General features: G+C 36.1%; 1 protein-coding gene across 1 annotated transcript in view; it reads right to left on the bottom strand.

The window, feature by feature from the left end:
• Nucleotides 1-1,283: 1,283 nt before the first annotated feature.
• The window catches only part of MGAT4A (alpha-1,3-mannosyl-glycoprotein 4-beta-N-acetylglucosaminyltransferase A), an 83,116-nt gene continuing 65,012 nt past the window's right edge, over nucleotides 1,284-19,387 (bottom strand). Inside the window, exons 13-16 of the mRNA XM_049834445.1 lie at nucleotides 8,738-8,816; nucleotides 6,382-6,448; nucleotides 5,225-5,337; nucleotides 1,284-5,052 (exon numbers count right to left, since the gene is read on the bottom strand). Coding sequence (XP_049690402.1) covers nucleotides 5,026-5,052; nucleotides 5,225-5,337; nucleotides 6,382-6,448; nucleotides 8,738-8,816 — 286 coding nt within the window. The 3' untranslated portion in view covers nucleotides 1,284-5,025. The remainder of the gene's footprint in view (nucleotides 5,053-5,224; nucleotides 5,338-6,381; nucleotides 6,449-8,737; nucleotides 8,817-19,387) is intronic.

Raw genomic sequence — 19,387 nt, 5'->3', positions numbered from 1 at the left:
AGATGATGACTTTCCAAAGCAGCGTTCAATATGAAAGATGAGCGCTAGGATTCCATTTCCGAAACAACACAAGAGTAAACTGGTGACTCAATACTAGAATTTGATCTCTAAGGAAAAACTGTATTTATCTTAAAATACCAAATATGCTGGCAGTGCATCTTACAGTACTGTGTGTTTCAGCCACTGTTAAGGCGTGAAGAGAATCATGTTCCCCTCTCAGCAGATGCTGAGCAACGTTCCCCTTTTAACAAGGAAAGCACTGAACCGCGGATCCACGGAAGGCAAAGGATTCCAGTCAGGACCTGCTCCCACTCTGGCTAACAGCACGAGCTCCCGTCCTGCAGGCAGCTGCAGCCTAACTGCACCCCTTTTCCCTAACAGGAATCCTAGCGCCAGTGATCACCCACTTCAGTTCAACAGTAAAAACATGTCATATTTAGTGCCCTATGGTGCAATACCATTGAAATCAATGAAGGACTTAGGGCCTCTGTACCTTCCCTTTAGAGATACCAAATTTTGTCCCCTGGAAAGAAGGGTTCACTGGTCTCAAAATTGAGCTGCTTTAAGTTCTAGAAGCTCACTGTTTACAGCAGGAATCAGCAAAACCCTTAAAGAGACGACTAAGGTTGGAAAAGTGACACTCTCAAAGACTAATTCATCAGGTCTGTATGGGGTGTGTTTCTTACATCAGCAATCAATGCTAGCCTGAAAACAACAGTTGTCTAATAACCTTTCAGCATTATGCTGGTGATTGTAAAGATGACTTAAAAACAAAAGGGTTCTTTTCCATTTCTACTACAGTTACTTACTTTAGCTTTTTCAGAATGCATCCTTCCTAGTAAGAACAAATACAGAACCTAGGGTTAATTTATTTCAGGGGAGCAAGGCTTAAAGAGATTTAATTCTTTTTTTCCCCCACAAGACTAAAATAGTATTTTCCAAGTTGGAAGCAAACTACAAATTACTACAATACTTCATCTGGAGCTAAGATTTCCTACAAAAAATAGAGATTAACGAAATGATAATGCAGGTGGAAAAAAATTGAAGAAAAAATGTTACATAGTTGTTCAATTTTGCCAAAGACTCCATGCTCCAGCCCATTCAAGGAATCGTGTATCACATGGGCAAAGTATAAATTGCTTTGCTCTAAGCTGACTGAAGGTATTTAAAAACTGCTTTTGAAACAGCTAGACAAGCAGCAACAGACAGAAGAGTCCAGTCTTTTATTGGTCCATGAATCGCATCTTTAACTGTTTGAATTTTTCTAAGCCATCTTTCAGTTAAGAAAAAACAAATGTATCTATAGGAATATTTTCTATCAATGCAAATACATGGTTGAGTTGCCTGCAAAAGCACAAAGCCTTATACAGTGCTTTAGAAACACTCTTTAATTCAAAAAATAAAAAGTGCTAATTTGGGATCATGTCCTGTTCACATTATTTACAGTTTTCAGTAGGACTACCTACCCACTGAATGAGCAAAGCAAGATTATACTTGATAGTCTTGTATTTCCTTGGTCCAGAGCAATCCTGATCAGCTCAGAAAAGCCAGTGCTTGTATCAGCCAGGCTGTTTGGCATCCAGTATGAGAAGTTAAGAATAATTTGCCCAGATAATGAAGGTTTCTGGTAATGCCTTTGGTTTTACAAAAGTTCTCTTTTCTGAAGCTTTAACAGCATCAGAAGGAGCTAACAGGATCATAGAACAATGCAGTTTATTTTGAAACACTTTCCATTATTTGATTACTATAAGAGTCAGTGGCCTAGAGGGGATTTTTAAGGCCACAACAAAAATAACTTGGAACTAAATACATGTAGGAAAAACCTCCCCAAAATCAGGTAATAGGTTTAAGATGCTGAGAACTCTTGTGGTAATACTGTAAGTTAGACTGAGATGTGTAAGAGACACCAGCCCCTTGGGAGCATACCCAGTCATAAACAGTGCCTGAGCGTGACGACTGTTGAGCCAAACAGCCAAAGAAAGCAGTCTTATTTCACCATAATTCCAGGAAGGAGACCCGCAGCACTTTAGCCTGACTTGAGGATTGGAATTTGAAAGGTAGAAAGCCCAAAATAGCTGTCTGCAGAAATAACTAGATAGAAAATCTTTTCCCTGCTTTTTCTATTTCAGCAAAACTTCCAAGCAAATTTGCAGAACTATCTGATTACACCAGGTCTGAATTTACCTGAATCTATGAAACGTAATTTGTATTAATGTGGCACGTTTATTTAGAGAGCGTATAAGCTCAGGAACATTTAAAGTGTTAAAGCAGCCAAGAGTATTTCCAATTCCTTCTAGTACAATGTAATAAAAATACAACAATCTTTAGAAAAAAAAACCCACATATTTTACCAAGCACTAGTTAATTTGTTGTCTTTGATAAATTTAATCTCAACAGTTTTGAAAAATAAATATAGTGTTAACCAGAGTCCTGCAATCAATGTGGTAAGGGGTCTTTAAATTTAAATATGTTAGCAATGATTCATCTTAACTACTGTGAAACATCAGGAACAGTGATGCTTTGAGAATAAGCACACAGCTTTCTGAAATAAGTAGTACTGGTAAACTTTTGAACTCATGGAAAAAGATGAAAGTCACTGTCAGCAAAACTACTTCTATTAAAAAACTGCAATATCTAACATTTCTGCAATCTAAATTGTAATAAATAGCTATAGTTTAAATACTTGCATCATTCGTTCACAGGCACAGCTGAGAAGAAAACCTAAATACTTTCTTAGACCTTTGCTAGCTAATATGTGATAAAAAGCCATTGCATGGCAATAATTTGATGGCATGGCATTATACATACAACGAAGTGGGCTGCGGCACCAGAATAGGCTAGATTCACACAGGATTCTAAGCCTATTCACCCACATTCCTAAATCCAAGAATAAATTCCATTTATGAGTCCAGTGCTTAGCTTATGCCCACAGTCTCTATTGACAAGATAAGCTTTCCAAGTTAAATTTTATTTACACCATCTGATGCAATCAGAAATAAGTAAACAAGGCCTGCCTTGTTTCTAATTTTCTTCAACTTTGAAACAGAAGGTCTTACCTCTGTGTACAAATCTTGTCTTCCTTGTGCCCCAGACAACATAGCTATACCAAAATGACTATGGTCTGTAGAAGTAGTTAAGCTCTTAAACTTGAATATTGCTGAACTGTCACAGCTACAACACAATTTTCCAACAAGGGAGAAGAAAAGACAGGTTGACTCTATTTCCCAGTGGTGATGGCTTGCAGTGCTGGAGAGTCAGGTTTAGGCTCCTGCTCCTTGTAAGTATGTAATGAAAATGAGGCCAAATCTGTTAGTCGAACTTCCATGCTGGAGATACAAATTCAAGATCTCCGCTCTAGATCGGGGATCTCACAACGGGTTTTGTGCATCTGTGCCCTGACCACAAAGATGTTGGGGATAACGGAGGGTTTTTTCTCCAGGGAAAACTGGGGCCGACTTTCAAGATGTCAGTTAAAGGAGGTTGGTTCACAGCACAGCTGAGAATCCCCAAGCCAGGATAGATGCCTCCCTCCAGTGTCAATCAGGTACTTCGTTCCTATTACAGAGAAATTTCTGCCTCTCCCTGACCATTTCTGACTGGGTAACTTAAATCTTCCCATGCTGGTGTCCTTACAAATAAGCACCTAAGCAGAAGGACTCAAGAGCAGTGGCAGCATTAGTACTGCAACAATTCCACTCTGGATTTAATCCAAACCGCTTTCTGTTCCTGTCCAAGTTTCTGATTCATTTAAGATCACTGTTGTTTCCCTTGAAACAAAAAGGCAGGGTACTAACTTGAGGCCAAATTCAGTTCCTATTAAAAGTTAGTGCGAGTTACTACGCCCATCGATAAAGGAGTCAAACTGAAACCTTGTTCTTGAACAACGGAAGAAAATAAACCATAACTACTCACTGTAATGTATCTGAAATAAACACTGCAATAACAGAACTTTTAAAAAAGGAGACCTCTCTAGATCAAATGTATCTGATTACTATTAATTCTTTTGATAAAAGGTAACCTCTCTCACTCCAAAGCAAAGCCAGAGAATGAGTTTTTTCAGTACAGAAAATGAATTTGTCCAGGCTAGGAAATGTCTACAAAGATTTTTTAGAAAGAACTGTTTGGAATTGAAAAAATTCCTCTAAAATGCAATGGATTCAATCTAAAAATCACTGCAGATTTAGTACATAATATGAAACAAGACATTTCAGCATGCTTTTTATGTGGCTACAAACTGTACATAGTGGAATTTCATAGCCCCAAAGAATAATGCTCTTCAGAACTCTGTTAATGCCTCTGAACATCATTCAGATTCTGTGTACAAAACTACATAATTTAGAAACTTAATCTAGTTTTTTTAAACACACATGGCAGTATATTTGAAATATGGTATTAATTTATGTTTGCATCTTCAAAGAAAAATGTAGAAAGATAACTTAAACTAGAGAATTCATAAAAAAAACTATATCAATTTAAAATTTTACTGCATAAAAATATGTACTTTTCAAATTATTTTAATAAATTAAATATCCCTAACATTTTTAATATATATCCCTGACAGTCTATAAAAGAGGGTTCTTGTTATAGAAAATAAATGGAACTCCGAAAGTACCCCCTTCATAAAACATATTTAACAATAATTATATTTTTTTCTTCTTCAAGGAATGTAACAATATGTACAACTTCTCTATATTACTATACTATCAAAATAGTACAGGTTAAGCGTAGCAGGATTCTGTAACCATAAGATGGTAAAGTCACATTAAAGTGGAGGACAACTTAAGCCTCAGACGAACATTATCAGTGTGGAGCATCAGTTTCTGGATGGATCAGATAAGAAGGGGTAAGTACAATCTTCTCATCTACAGTAGATTTCACAAGAGGTAGAGTTCAAGTGAAAATGAAAGAAATCTGGAATAAGGTGCATGCTCAGTATATTTGATTTGTGACTTGCTAAGGACGCCAGATTTTACAGGAAAAGTTTTCAAGGATTCTTTCTTTTTCCTCTAAAGCTGAGTTCCATGATCAATTTGTAATCTTTTTAATATGAATCTGAAATAGAGAATTAGAAAAAAAGAAGTCATGTTTTCAGGTATTACATTTCTCAGTAATAAGAGGTAACTGTTTTCAGTGTTAGCCAAAATTTTGAGCTTCAACACACTGACAGAATGAAAAAATCTCACATTTACCAGTTTTATTTTTAAAAGGTTATACCACCTCTCACCTCATTCAGAATTGCCCAAACTGCTGAATTTTGTATCACTGAGAGCCGGAATGATGAAATAGGGTTTAGGCTGGGGTCAACTGTTCCTTCAGCTATACCATTTTCAAATTTCCCTGCAAAACAAGCAAAAGTATATCCTCAATTAACTCCTGTTCAACAAACTAAAGTACAAAATCTGTGTCCAGAAAAATGTATCTATAATATCACAACTCAGAGGTGAAACCTATTGCTGGTGTCTATAGGGTTGACTGGTATCATTCCTGAAAAAAACGACAGCCAGGGATTTTAGGTATCAGATTCAGCTTTGCAGCAGCAAATAAGATGGGGTGTATCATCAGAGCACACCAATCTGAACAGGATTATATGTAAGAATAAAAGCTTTGGAACTGTCTAAGGGGTTGAGCACCTCAAACTCTGGGAAGATTTCAGCACAGATTTTCATTTAATATCATGGAACTAAACATGAAGCCCCTGACTCATATGTTTTCAAGGAGGATTAAGGACAAGGGATATCATTCATGCTTAACATATTCCTATTTAAAGGATCTTCAATTTTATTAGGATGAATAAGAATCCAGTTTAAAAGCCCAGTTAGACTTTACACTTAAAATGTATACACAGCAACTGCAATTCATTAAGATGAAAAAAACTTGCTTTCATGGTAACAGGGGTGCCCAACCTATGTCCAGCAAGCTAAATGCAATCCAAGAGTAAAATTTCTCTTCCTTGACAACAGGCACCTTCCCCAACAGCTGCTTGGCTATGGAAATGCCAATCTCATCCCATGACGAGATAGCTGATTGTCTGTAGGGTGGGTTCAAATCCAGGCCAAGCACAACAGCTCACACAGAGGCACTTGTCACAGGACAGAAGAGGTGATCTTATACAACCTGGAAATGCCTCTACAATAATCTAGGTGATCAATCCTGGCAGAGAAGCTGGATGTAGCTGCACTACAATGAAGAGTGTCATGCTAGATCTTTGTTTAGTACATCAGTCTTAGAAAAAAATTTGGAAACGATATTGAGTAAAGCCTACAAGGTCACATTCCCAAAAATGAATGATCAAAACTCAGTTTTAGGTTTGGGTTGGTTTTAATGAAAATATCTTAACTGTTGCAATAGTAATAATACACATTTCTTTCCACTGTGACATACCTATCCTGAAGTAACCATCCTCTAAGCGTTTGTCTTTGGTTTCTTTGCTTAATACCAGTTCTTCATTCTAGAACAACAAAGCATAAATGAGATAATTTATTTTGACATATGACTTTGCCAGGGAAAGACAAATGTGTGTGCACTATTGTTATATATTCAGCATCCATCTTTTCTAAATAATTATGAGCCAGCCTAAAATAGTTATTTATAGCCTTAGACAAGCCAACGCAAAAAAAAAGAAAAAGCAGCAGTGTTCCAGAACTGAATAGTATTTGGCTTCAAAGTAGAAAAAAGAAGTACTTTAAGTGCCCCACGTAACTTGCATGGTAACTGCCACGTGAACAGAATGCATAGCAGATACTGGCATACACAGTAGAAGAAAAGCAAAGGCAGGATCTTGCCACCTTTTCCTATGGTTCAGCCAGAGTACTCTCTCAGGACAAATGAAATTTACAGCTAATTTTTTGATGTATGAATTTGGGCAAGATGAAAAGCCATCAGACCAGTGAGGGAAGCATTGCAATTGTCACTGCCTCACTAAAAAGTGATGGGTATCAATAAGCTTCTTTAATAAGCACAGAAAAATTAAATTGTAGACCAGAGCTTCAAAAACAGCTGGAAAGTTACAACCAGGATCACATGATCCAATACTAAAAGGCCCACTGTAGGAATACCCTAGAAATCAATTAAAAATGCTTGACAAAACAGGAGATTAAATACAACAGCTTTTTTTCCCCTTTTTTAATTCCTACTTTTAAGGAAGAAAAGCTGAAAAAGCGGTGGTGTTTTTTTTGGCTTGGGAGGCATTTTGGAGGATGGGTGGGGTTTTTTTTGTTTTAGTTTAGTTTTGGGGGGTTGGGGTTTTTTTTAGTGTGTTGCTTGAGTCCCAGACAAATCCAGTCCAGGGGTACTCTGGTTTCTAAGGGTTGTTTTTTTGTTTTCCCAAATTCTGCTTAGGAGGATCAGGGTTGAAGTAGCTGAATGGCCTTCCAGCTCCATGGAGTGCATGGTAGAGAAACAGTTCCCTCGGGAGTGTACCTATCATTCTGCAGCTGCTGTCCTCACATTGGTGACATTTTCTTCTGACACCAATGGCTTAGGAACAGGCCAGATGCAGAATTTCCAGTTTACCTTTCTACAAATTGTGTCAATAGCAATAGAAGCTCAGTAGCATTACTTCTTAAGGGATGCTCCAGTTTGAGGGACATTTCACAGCCAAGTATAGCCAAAAAAGAGATGCTTGATGCACATTTTTTCTTACTATCGTGTGCATTCTTGTATCAGATGAAATGAGGGCTGCTGCTGGTTTTGTGGTTGAATATATTTCCAAAAGTCTTGAGAAATAAAACCCATAAATCTTATAATATGATATAATATCCCACAATATGATATAATACCCCACATATCATGTTGTATAATTAGAACCAAACTGACAAACTTCTTTTTAGGGGTGGAGGTGGTCAGAATTTCCTATTTTTACTCACTCCCAGGAAGGCAGACTGCAAGAATGGAGAAGTGAACTCCTCCATGATCATTTACTCTTTTTTTTTTTTTTTAAAGAAAGGAAGGAGAAAAAGAAAAAGAAAAAAAAAAGAAGAGATTCAGCGTATGGTAATTTAGGCACAGACTTCAAGATACCCACACCAGGTATATGGGAGAAGATATGAACCCTTTTCTATTTTTATACTAAATAAAATAAACTTGTCTGAAGTAATATCTTAATCCTCTCACAGAGTTTTGTGATATAAATGGTTAGCTATATTATCTAATTGAGGAAAAAGAACCCCTACCATCTGGCTTCAAGCAAGAATATACTTTAGATAATGTAGTTCCCTCCTGAGGAAAAAACCCCCTCAGACTGATTTATGGGGGGTAGGGAGGTAGGGGGTGGGGTGTAATCAGGAGAATGGAACACATTTGTTTTAAGAGTCCAGATATTTCAGTATCTAAGTAAGGTTTGGATGTGTGTCAATTTCTAAACCAAGACTTTTTTACTAAGTCAAAAAGCAGATTAACTTAGCTTTCACATTTTCCAAATACACAGAAGAGGGAAGATTGTTTATTTTTTTGTTCTCAATAGTAGCAGTGAATTGGGAGAAAATGAGCTTGTTCACCTTCAAATCACCAACAGTACTTGTAGCAGACTGCACTCTGAATGAACATCTGAATAGTTACAATAGTTTTCTGTGAATAGATCCAATTAAAAAAAGAAAAAGTATGGGAGCATCAGAGCATAATCCTACAGTTAAAAAAAGGAGCATTCATGTCTCTCTCACCCTGTTAAAAAAACTCAATAAAATTAAGAGGTTTTGCTTTTATCCTGTACTGGAGAAAACACAAATCAATAAATTCATACCTGAAAAGGCAAAACTTCCACAGTCGTGTTTAGAAGTATGTCTCCTGGATGCTCTGGATTGCCACTGTGAAACAAGTACCTATAAATGAAAAGGAAAAAATAAAACAGTCTACACGCATCAGTCAGAATTAGCTAAGTTACTATCTTACATGTTAATGGTCAGATTACAGATGTTGGAATGACAAACATAACTTTTATACTGGACCTACATCAGCTGGTGATAAGAAATGAAAGATGGTTTCACATACAACAGTAACTGAAAGGGCTAAAGTTTGGCATCTTTTAAAGATCAGCTGGGCGATATTTTATGTAGAAAGGTAGTTTCCATAATCTGATCTTGACAGATTGCATTATACAAAGTAGTCATTATTGCCTGGCACGCATTAGCATCACCTCCAGAAGCAGGAGCCCTGCCTTCCCTCAGCCTCTCCCCATCGCTCCCCACCATGGCACTCTCTCCTTGTGCCCACGGGATGAATTCTGCAGATCCATTCTGAACCAGTTCTGGGAACCTAACAACGTCAACATTTTGCCAGGCCAGTTTTCCCCAAGACCAGCTCTCCACTCTGGTTCATTGCAAAGTCTCATTAATGACTGTGCCAGGAATTCCCAATCCATACCCTTAATGTTACTTGAATTCAAACTTCTATTCCAAAGACAGATATTTAAAAAAAAAAAAAAAAACCACACACAAAAGCATATGTTTTTTACGTGTATACACACGCGGAAAAGGACCTTTTATACCTGTACAAAGTCCCCGTTACCCTCATTCAGTTGTGCATTTAATGAAATTTCTCTCTCTTTTTTTTTTTTTTTAAATGGGACAGAGTATGTTTAAAACTGTATCAAAACCATCCCTACACATATCAAGCAGTGACGTGCAAGTGTTTGAATTCTAGCTGCCCACTCTCAAACAGCTTTTGCAGTACTACTGACATGTAGATAATGTTACCAAAGACACAGTTTAATTCCCCTTTCTTTATATAGAACACAAACTTCATATTCTTTTGAATATGCATTATGTAAACAAGTAACAATATTTTTTACCACTAGGTGGTATCAATGCTTGAAAAATTGTTCATTACTTATCATTTTTTCTAGTGAACCACAGAGTTTATTCAGATTACTGTCAAAAACTACCTAGATATCACACCTACTCAGATGCCACTTTTAACAAGCCTATTTTACTTTTAATACATTTAAATGAATATGTAAAAATCTATCAACACATTTCAAACATTTCTTCAATTGGAACTTAGAGAAATTAACAGTAAGCACCATCTTCGACATTAAATACATCACCAGCCAGGGCCAAAATTAGTTCAGAAATTATCGCTTGATTAAAATTACAAACATTAGCTCAATCTGCAATCTATTAAGACATAATTGGAGATGTAAATTCCAGTTTGTCTTTATCCAGTATGACTGAAGCCAGATAAGTACTTGCTATTAATCCATACTCCATAGCTACAAGACAAGTAGAAGAAAACAGAGCTCTCTGACCCTGACTTAGAAATGTCTGTGAACCCAAAATGGTAGAAGTAATTAAAAAAAAATAAATATACACACATATATATATATATAACATTTCTTTTATCAAGGCTTAGAAAAGGAGTAAAACCAGACACTGTCATATAAGAAAGCTACATTGATGTTTTTGCACTGGTTTCCCCCCTGTAGTTTAATGTAAAGGTTAGTCAATTCTAAAGTATGCAAGCTACCTAAAACATCCACAGTTCTTCCAAGAAGAATCTTGTGACTTTTTCTAAACATCAGTGACATCCAAAAAACCCCAAAGACTTAATTATCCTTTCTAGGAGGATGACTTTATTATATGTTTCAATAATAAGCCAAACAAAACTCTTGGCAAAGCTGACTGGTATGTTCTGCTGTCTTCTGACCTAGCAGATCTAACTTGCCATCCTTCAGTCTGTCAGATATCCTAATCATTACTGGGAATTTTTCTCTTGAAAATACTGAAAATTCTAAGGAGTCATTTTAAAATGCAAGTGATCAAGCACTCACAGCTAAGGTGCTGCCATCAAATGGTCCAACTAAACTAGAGAGACACTGCTTTTCCTTAGTGCTTTCTAGTTCACAAATCTTATTTCTAAGAATACACCCCTAAAGAGCCACAAAGAAACTCCTCGTGATCTGTGATTATGGTGCTCTCAATTAATAATAATGGGTTTGGGGTGTTTGGGTGGGGTTTTGGGGGGGAGGCGGGAAGGAGGGGTAGTGGTGGTGGTGGGTTATTTTTTAGTTTGTTTGTGGTTTTTTAGTGGGGGTGTTATTTATTTACTTGGGTTTTGTTTGGTTGGTTTTAAAAACAATCCTGCAACCATAGCCAACCATTTCTCCTACTGTGCTATTAACTTTTGAAACCGAAGTGTGGTTTCCTCCCCCCAGCAGTTACCACTCCATTAGGGCAATACACTCAAAAGTTTGGACAAAGCCAAAATAATTTACGGATGTAATTAATAAATCCAAATTTCCATGTAATCAAACCCACTTTTTTTAGTATGTTTTCTACAACTATCTGTCTACCTATCTGCACACACATATATAACACATGCATATGTCACATCTAATTTAAAATTATGTTTAGAAAGGAAGGGGTATTTTTATAATTGAGCCTTGCTTGTATAATTGACAGGTAACACCTACTTAGACATAAAAAGTTACACAGACTAAAACCAGAAGTACGAATACGCATACACAGTCAATTTACATCTATGAGGAATCTTTTGCTTCAAAACAGAATTTACAAATAAGAAAATTTAATTTGAAATGAAATTTAATTTGCAAACAGATACTCTACAGCTCCTAAAATAAGTGTCATTAGCTATTCTTTTGTAAAACTTGCCTTCCTGTCATACTGATAAATCATAAGTTTTCAAGGTTTTCTGACTATGACAGGTATTCCTCAATACAGATACTGAAAGACTCAGAAGTAGCCATGCTTTTGTCTGCAAATTTATTCTGACATCTGTCCTGGGATTTACATATGACAGTCCGTGTAAACAGTAAAATCATGCCTTTTTTCTTCCTAGTTAACTAACATTTTTCTTAGGATGGAATCATTAAGATATTCCTGCCTACTTGCTGCTTAAACATAATACCTTCTGAACCAGTCTTCCAAATTAAAATTCTGAAAACCATAGATCTCTAAATATAGTAATCCCAAACAAACACAAATTCACCTAAAGTTAAAAAAAACCAAAACCACCATTACCTCATAGAATATTAATTCACAGCTTTTTTTATTACAAAACACAAACATGGGCGCATTTGGACATTCTTGATGGAATTAATCAGAGAAAAGTAACTTTAACTTATGGCTGGTAAATGAAATACTAATGTGTCTGAATCTTAGAGAAACTTTTCCACTGCCAGTGTCTTTTTAAAGAGTCACGGGTCAAAGATAGTAACTCGCTACAGTAAATATTCAATAACACAGACAACCTCCTCTCTGCCAGAAGTAACTAAACATATGAACTTACATACATTCTGCTCATGACCTCAGTGTAGTATGAGAGTAATAGAGGATACTAAACATTAACACCTCATGTGGCATAAAAGAATCACACAAAATTTCAAGAGCACTGAAGGTTTAAAAAACAAAACAAAACAAAACACCAAAAAACCAGAGCAAAGTCAAAGGTGCAAAGAAAACTTCAGTTTCCATATTCAGTGACTTTAGTACCCAAGTTGAGGGTTTGACTTCTTGCCATTTTTATACACCTATAAAATCAAGCCAATTGGAGGGGGAAAAAAGAACAACAATAAGCTGAAACAAATGTTCATACACATCCTAACACACAAAGAGACAGTAGGGCAGAAGCATAGTTATCATTAAGACACTGTCGAAAGATATGATTAGTTTGCCAATGCAGTTAACTATTATGGTACTTTAAAAGTCCACACTCAGATTCAGAACTCGCCCAGCAGTGAGCACCTGGAAGGAGTCTTCTCTTTTGTAACAACCCCCAAAAGATGTGTATAAATTAATATAAATATTACTAATCTGCACTGTTAGCTTTAATATTCTTTGAATAGCTAAACTTTTCCATCACCTATACTTTAAAAAATAAATAAATAAAAAAAATAAATCAACAACATGGACCTCCTTACCCTCCTCCTATTTTGCTTATGAAGTGAATGTATCCCTTCTTTCCCTCTCATCAAAGCATATTTAGGCCCAGAAAATGTTATTCTCTCTATTACCTAATCTGTTTTCTTTAGGCATTAAAAAAAATCTGTCTTACTGTCTTTTATTTAAATAAATAAATAGACGTGCCAATGATTTTTTTTATATATAGAAGTGTGATTCTATGCATTTTCTGCTTTGTTGAGCAATTAAAAATTAGAACAGAACACACAGTAACTATCAATAAATTATGTCAGCTCTATAAAAGGAAATAATATATAAGAATTCTTTAAAAAGCACAGTTCACATCTACTATCAATATATTTGGGTTTTGTTTTGAAGGAAACAAAAGACATCTCACTTGATGTTAAACACAAATATTCTAAGAATCTATTTATGAACGCATCAAATCCTTTTCTCTGCATATCCTTACGTCTCTTTTTAGCAATTTGATATATTTTAGTATATCCCATTTTCAGAAAAGGAAAAGAGGTAGGAAGGCAGAGAGGAAATATTTCCTTCCATGTCTGAACAAATTATCCATAGCAACACAGTTTTTAATTCTGCACAACATGAATTTCTATAAAAGTGACATCCAGTCAGCAAAGTTTTGGCTCTCTACAGATGCCATCATCCACTGCAAGAGTCATTATTCACCAATTCTATCCAGTATTTTTGATCACTGGATGCAAATATGGTAAAAGAAATCTAATTTACCTCCTCTCTGTCATTTTCCCAGAATCCTCATTAGGAAATGTTATTTTACCGTCACTGGAAACCAGTATTAACCATGCATTATTTCCTCATGCAAAATAAATATGGAAGATGAATAATTTCTTTTCCCTTTCTCAATCTCAATTTTTTTCTTCTATCCTTTATGCCTCTTACCCACTCTTTTGCAAAAATTGCTTATACTTCAAAAAAAAAGCCTAATTCTTCAAGTCTATATATACACCCACCAAGTATTCACAATAGGTAAGCAATCTAATGGGAGCTTCTCCATCTTGTTATAGTTCCCCATTTGGGGAAAGAAACCCAAACAAACCACACCAAAACAAGCCCATTAACTTCTATGCAAAAAGCCTGGTAAGATTTCATTTTCTCTGCCAAACCCAGCCAGTCTAATTGTCCACATATAAGCTGGGCTGCATGTTTGAGAGCTGCAAGGGATGAATTCCCCATTTTTACAGGAAGTGCCAAACCAGCACACCAACAGGAGAGAACTTTCTCGTGTTTGTCAAAAGATCACAAAGTAGCCTGACTGAAGAGGTGATGGGGGGATTTGGGGGAGTGGTCCGAGTCTTTTTTTATCCAACATACACCTAAGAAATTCATTTTCTCACAACACTTTAAAAGTCAACCTGAATCTTTTGATAAGGTTTGTCATACCACTTCCTAGCTTTCTTCAACTCCGCAGTACGTGCAGAAGGCATTTAGCTGGGTAAGAAAATATCATTCCCAGGTCTACACTTGCCTTCTGTTTCCCAGTGAGGACTATGAGATCAGCTTTCTAAACCTGCACTGTGCTCTCTGGAGTATGCACACATCAACTGTAATAGAAAAGAGTTTGACATTAAATTAATTTTAACTATTTTTAATTTTTCATTTTGGCTGTGGTTTGATTTTTGTGGTGGTTTGTGATTGGGGTTTTTTGGTTTGCTTGGGTTTTTTGTTGTTTTTTTTTAAGGGAAGGACTGTTGTCTGTCCTGAAATCTCTGCTCTTTAAGGAATTTACTCATTTTTCCACCACATCAATATTAGTTAAAAGGCCCTTATGTTCTTTTGCAAGGTTACTTCTACTGAATTTTAATCCGATGAAATGTAGAAAGGCTTTGGGGTTTTTTTTGGTTTTTTAATATGTGTGTGTTTGTGTGTATGTGCACATAAACATTATTTTTCCCCCCAGCTTAATTCTCCAGAAGCACAGATAACAACTCCATTCAATTTTCTTCAACACAGGCATTTGCCACCATTTGAGATGCACTTGGGTATACAACCTCGTCCCAGACTGGCAAGATGCAATTATGACATCTCAGAGACTCAAGCCCTTCTGTAAATCAGGTGAAGTATTTTAGGGTATCTCAAGTGGCATTAGACATCTAACCTTTCGACAACAGCATTAAGCCTCCAAGATTTCCCACTAAGAACTGTAAACCCAGGAACACTGCCAAATACACAAATCTTGAATATTAGTGCCACTAAGGAGGAAGCAGCATGTCCTTGGCTCAGGCGGCTCTTTTCTTCTGTCTCTGATCCACACTTTGGGTTTTTTTCCCCTTTTCATATGAAGTTCTTGCCTCATTGTTATGGGCAGAGTTCCATGCCTAGAGCAAACGGCATCAGTGGCTGGGAGCCTGCCTGCCAAATCCCCACTGTCAATGCATCCATTTGAGGATGTTCTACTCATTAGTACAGACGCTTATGTAAACACAGAAAACAAAGTCCTCAAATTCTCCTTTTTATAGACACTAAAAATATTACCCCACCTGAAATATACTGACAAACACCAAAACATTTAATATAATAAATTAAGAGACTTTCAAATACTTGCTATCAACTGACACCACTATTAATAACATGAAGATGTTAAACTGTAACAACCTATATTATATCTTTAGAATCAGAACAAAGATTATTTCTAAATCATACACTGCACATATATGGCTCTTCAGCTAAAATTGCCCAAGAAAGGTTGAATGTATTGCATTGCACTGAACAGTGATTATGAACAAAGAACAGCTTATACATCAGTCAAGTTACTGCTGTACTAATCTAAAACCCAAACAATTTTGCAGTTCCCTATGTTTTCAGTGGCTGTTACTGCAAAAGCAAATGATGAGAAAGTTCCACTTTGCTACCAGTTTTGGAAAGCTGTTAGAAAGTATTTTTTTCCTTTGTAATGCATTTGATCTTGTATCTCTCTACCCACAGGAGGACTTGCACCCCATAGGATGGATAATTAACGACATTTTAGATACATACATGACCAACTGCTATAGAATCATAGAATCGTTTAGGTTGGAAAAGACCTTTAAGATCATCGAGTCTAACTGTAAACCTAGCACTGCCAAGTCCACCACTAAACCATGTCCCTAAGCGCCACACCTACACGTCTTTTAAATACCTCCAGGGATGGTGACTGAACCACTTCTGTGGGCAGCCTGTTCCAATGCCCGACAACCCTTTCAGTGAAGAAATTTTTCCTAATACCCAGTCTAAACCTCCCCTGGTTCAACTTGAGGCCATTTCCTCTCGTCCTATTGCTTGTTACTTGGGAGAATAGACCAACACCACCCTATGATACTTTTTTTTTTTTGGTAACTTTGTTGTGCATTTAAAAAAAAATTAAATTGCTTTTAAGTTTTCACTGCTAGAGAACTTGTTTTAAAAGCTGCATTTATTTTCCTTTACAATGAAGTGGTAGTAATAACAGGCAAGTAACTGTCACTTTTTCTGCAGGTATTTTTCAGCACTGTCACAACCATTTCAAAGCAAAGTAATGTATATGTTTAGTTACCAGGAGCCCATAAGATACTGTTCACACTCAGTACATTGATTTTGTAGCTTAAATAGTCAAATATGTATTTCTTGCATGAGTGGGAATTCTATGTTGTAAGAAGATGCCAGGGGAAACATATGTGAAGTTAACATCACATATTCCGTGGGATTCCAGGGTCAGCAATATAGAAAATTGGATGATTAGTCTCAAATACTGCACACCCAGTATCTATGCCAATATCAGAACAAAGAGTAGTAAATGTAATCTACAAGCTGGTTTATCACAAGTGTTAAGATTTCAGTTTAAAGCTGGAATTCCAGTCAGCAAGTTCAACCTCATAAAATCACTTTATTAATAATCAACGTCACATTAGAATGACTACGCAATGGCTTGCTGTAAGAACACCACAACTATGGAGCAACTACAGAGTTAAAGGCAGTGCTGGGCGGAAGAAAAAAAAACAAAACAACAAAACCAGACAAAAAAACAAATATCCCACCCCCAAAACAAACTGCTAATCCTTTTGAAAATATGCAAAGTAACACTAACGAGCAGTTACATACAAGAAAGGATGAGCCTCATATTTTAAAAATATAAAGAAAATTTAGATATTTATACTGGTGAGGTTGGAGTGGGATTTGGTTGTTGGTGGTTTTTTTTTTTCCTTTCCACAGTATAAAATACATACTTGTCTTTTCCTGCAGCCTTTTTTTTTTAAATAAAGATCAGCATTTGAAAGCAATTTATACTGAAACAAACCTGAAGCCCTTTCTATAAATATCCATTCTAAATTCCTATTGCAGAAAAGCTGACGAGCGTAAACATGATCTAATTAAAACAGTCATAGGTTATGTGCTTTCAAGGCCTTCCTCGATGTAATTAGTGAACATGTTCTTTGAAAACAATATCTGATTTGTGTCAATCGCACCTATAGGGAGGACTCTGAAACTTAAACAGTCAAAAAGAGATGGTTGTGATGATGATGGACACCAGCATCACTTAAGTGCTGCAATGGAGTGTCTTTCTGGGATGTGTTTTGGTTTTTTTTTTTAAACCAGGATCACATTAAAAGTTTATTACTTCTGTTCAAGATTCACTACTCATCCACCAATATTTCAGAGCTTTCTACATACAAAAACCCCTCAAACAAAGCAATGTCTAAAGTCAAATGCTCTTCACAATGAGCTGCTCAGTACAACATTCCTCACTGACATCTCTGAAGAAAAAGAGTATCTTGCATCTCTTACTTATAGTAAGGAAAATGAATTTACATTCATTACTAGCATGAAAGTAGTAATAATGTATGCTTCATAAAGAAACTCTTTAATATAACTGTCAGTTTTAATAATTGTGTGCTTGGAACAACAGTGTACATACCAAAATAGCAAAGTAGATGTCAATAATTACATAACAACCTAAGGGAACAGAAATTCAGTATTTCTTATCTTTACAATGTAGGCTGTTTGAGCATTTAGAAAACAGTCCATCCATTTATTTAGGAAAAAAAAACCACAAAGCAAAACCAAACCACACCTTCAACACTGCTGTGCAATTTATTTTTAAGAGGAAAGTCAGTGTATCTACTTTCATTCTCAAGGATATGCTACTAAAAGAGAGGTATGTATCTTCTTTTTTGCAAAAACAAGAATGAGATCCTAGCTTAGTATTAAGGGACTTCAGTGTTATGGCTGGAGATCTTTTGCTTGGGAAAAAACTAAAAAATTTCAGTACAAGAGCTGTTACTAAAATGAGCATTAGACAATTTCAATTTACACATCCCTGTTCTCCAGGTGTGGTTTAGAACAAGCACCATCTATTTGAATGAATGTTTAATATTCAGCAGGGATCTGCCAACCAGGTCTTGCACAAAATAGCCACAAATATTACTTTTTACTCAGAGAAGTGAGCTCAGTTCTCACTTTAAACTATTAACAGATCCTTGCCACTATTATCCCTGGCAATATTCTCAGATCTCAGAAATGAAATGTTTAAAGACTTAATGAAAGCTAATTACTGAACTGCTATACTCAGCAGAAAATTTAAATTGAGTTCAGCAAAACATTTGGCATGGAAAAATAAACTATAGGAACAAGTTAGTGCTCTGTCACAGTGTAACAGACCTGCCATTCAGCCAGTGTTGTGGTCAATATTTGCATTAAAAAACTTGTTTATCAAGAATTTATTATGGGAGTTAAACAGCTACACCTCAAACTGACTTGGCAGACAAAATTTTCTGTAAATTCAAAGAGTTTAAAAAAAAAAAAAAAAAAAAAAAAAAAAGGGAAAACCTGTTGCATCCCTTCAACAAACACAAGATGGCTCTCAAAAGTGTATTTTCTACTCTTAATTCCCACAATCAGATATAACTCCCCACCAGGGAAGTCTTCCTAATAATCAGTCCATTTTCCCTTTTCCGTGTTTCAATCCTTAAGTCACAGTTTTATTTTTGACTGCCTCAGCAAGCGTCCTTGAAATATCAGGAACATCATTGCTCTACTTAACTTCAGCAGCAGCAGATTTTGTTAGGTGAAGGTTAAGTACACAAACAAAACCAAGTCCCCAACAATTTGAAATTACAACATCTGAACCCCTAATCAGCCACTGACTTCAGAAAGGCAAAATACTGCATTTTTGAGGACACTGTGGCAATGTAGCTAAAATCATAATAAACTTCAAAATGGCTTACAATGACAGCTCAAACAAACTTTAGTCTGGACGGGTAGCACTTCCTTTGAGGAAGCAACAGAATACAAGATGTTCCCTTTCTTCTAAAACTAAAATGCATTTCTTCAATAAATAGAAATAACAACAACAACAAAAAATAATCGAATCATCCTCTACTGTTGGGACTGTTCTTAACACAGCAGGTAGACGTAACTACCTTAGGCCTAGCTACAATTTTTCAGAGCACATTAATGAACACTATCTTCCCACCTTTAGCACAGATAATTAGTACTTACTCATTCCCCCAATTCCCTCACCATTAAGGTAATACATATCA

Source organism: Accipiter gentilis, chromosome 31 (genome assembly GCF_929443795.1).
Source record: "Accipiter gentilis chromosome 31, bAccGen1.1, whole genome shotgun sequence".
NCBI classification, from domain to species: domain Eukaryota; kingdom Metazoa; phylum Chordata; class Aves; order Accipitriformes; family Accipitridae; genus Astur; species Astur gentilis.
The sequence above is the reverse complement of the archived record's forward strand: the minus strand, read 5'-3'. Positions and strand labels throughout refer to the sequence as shown.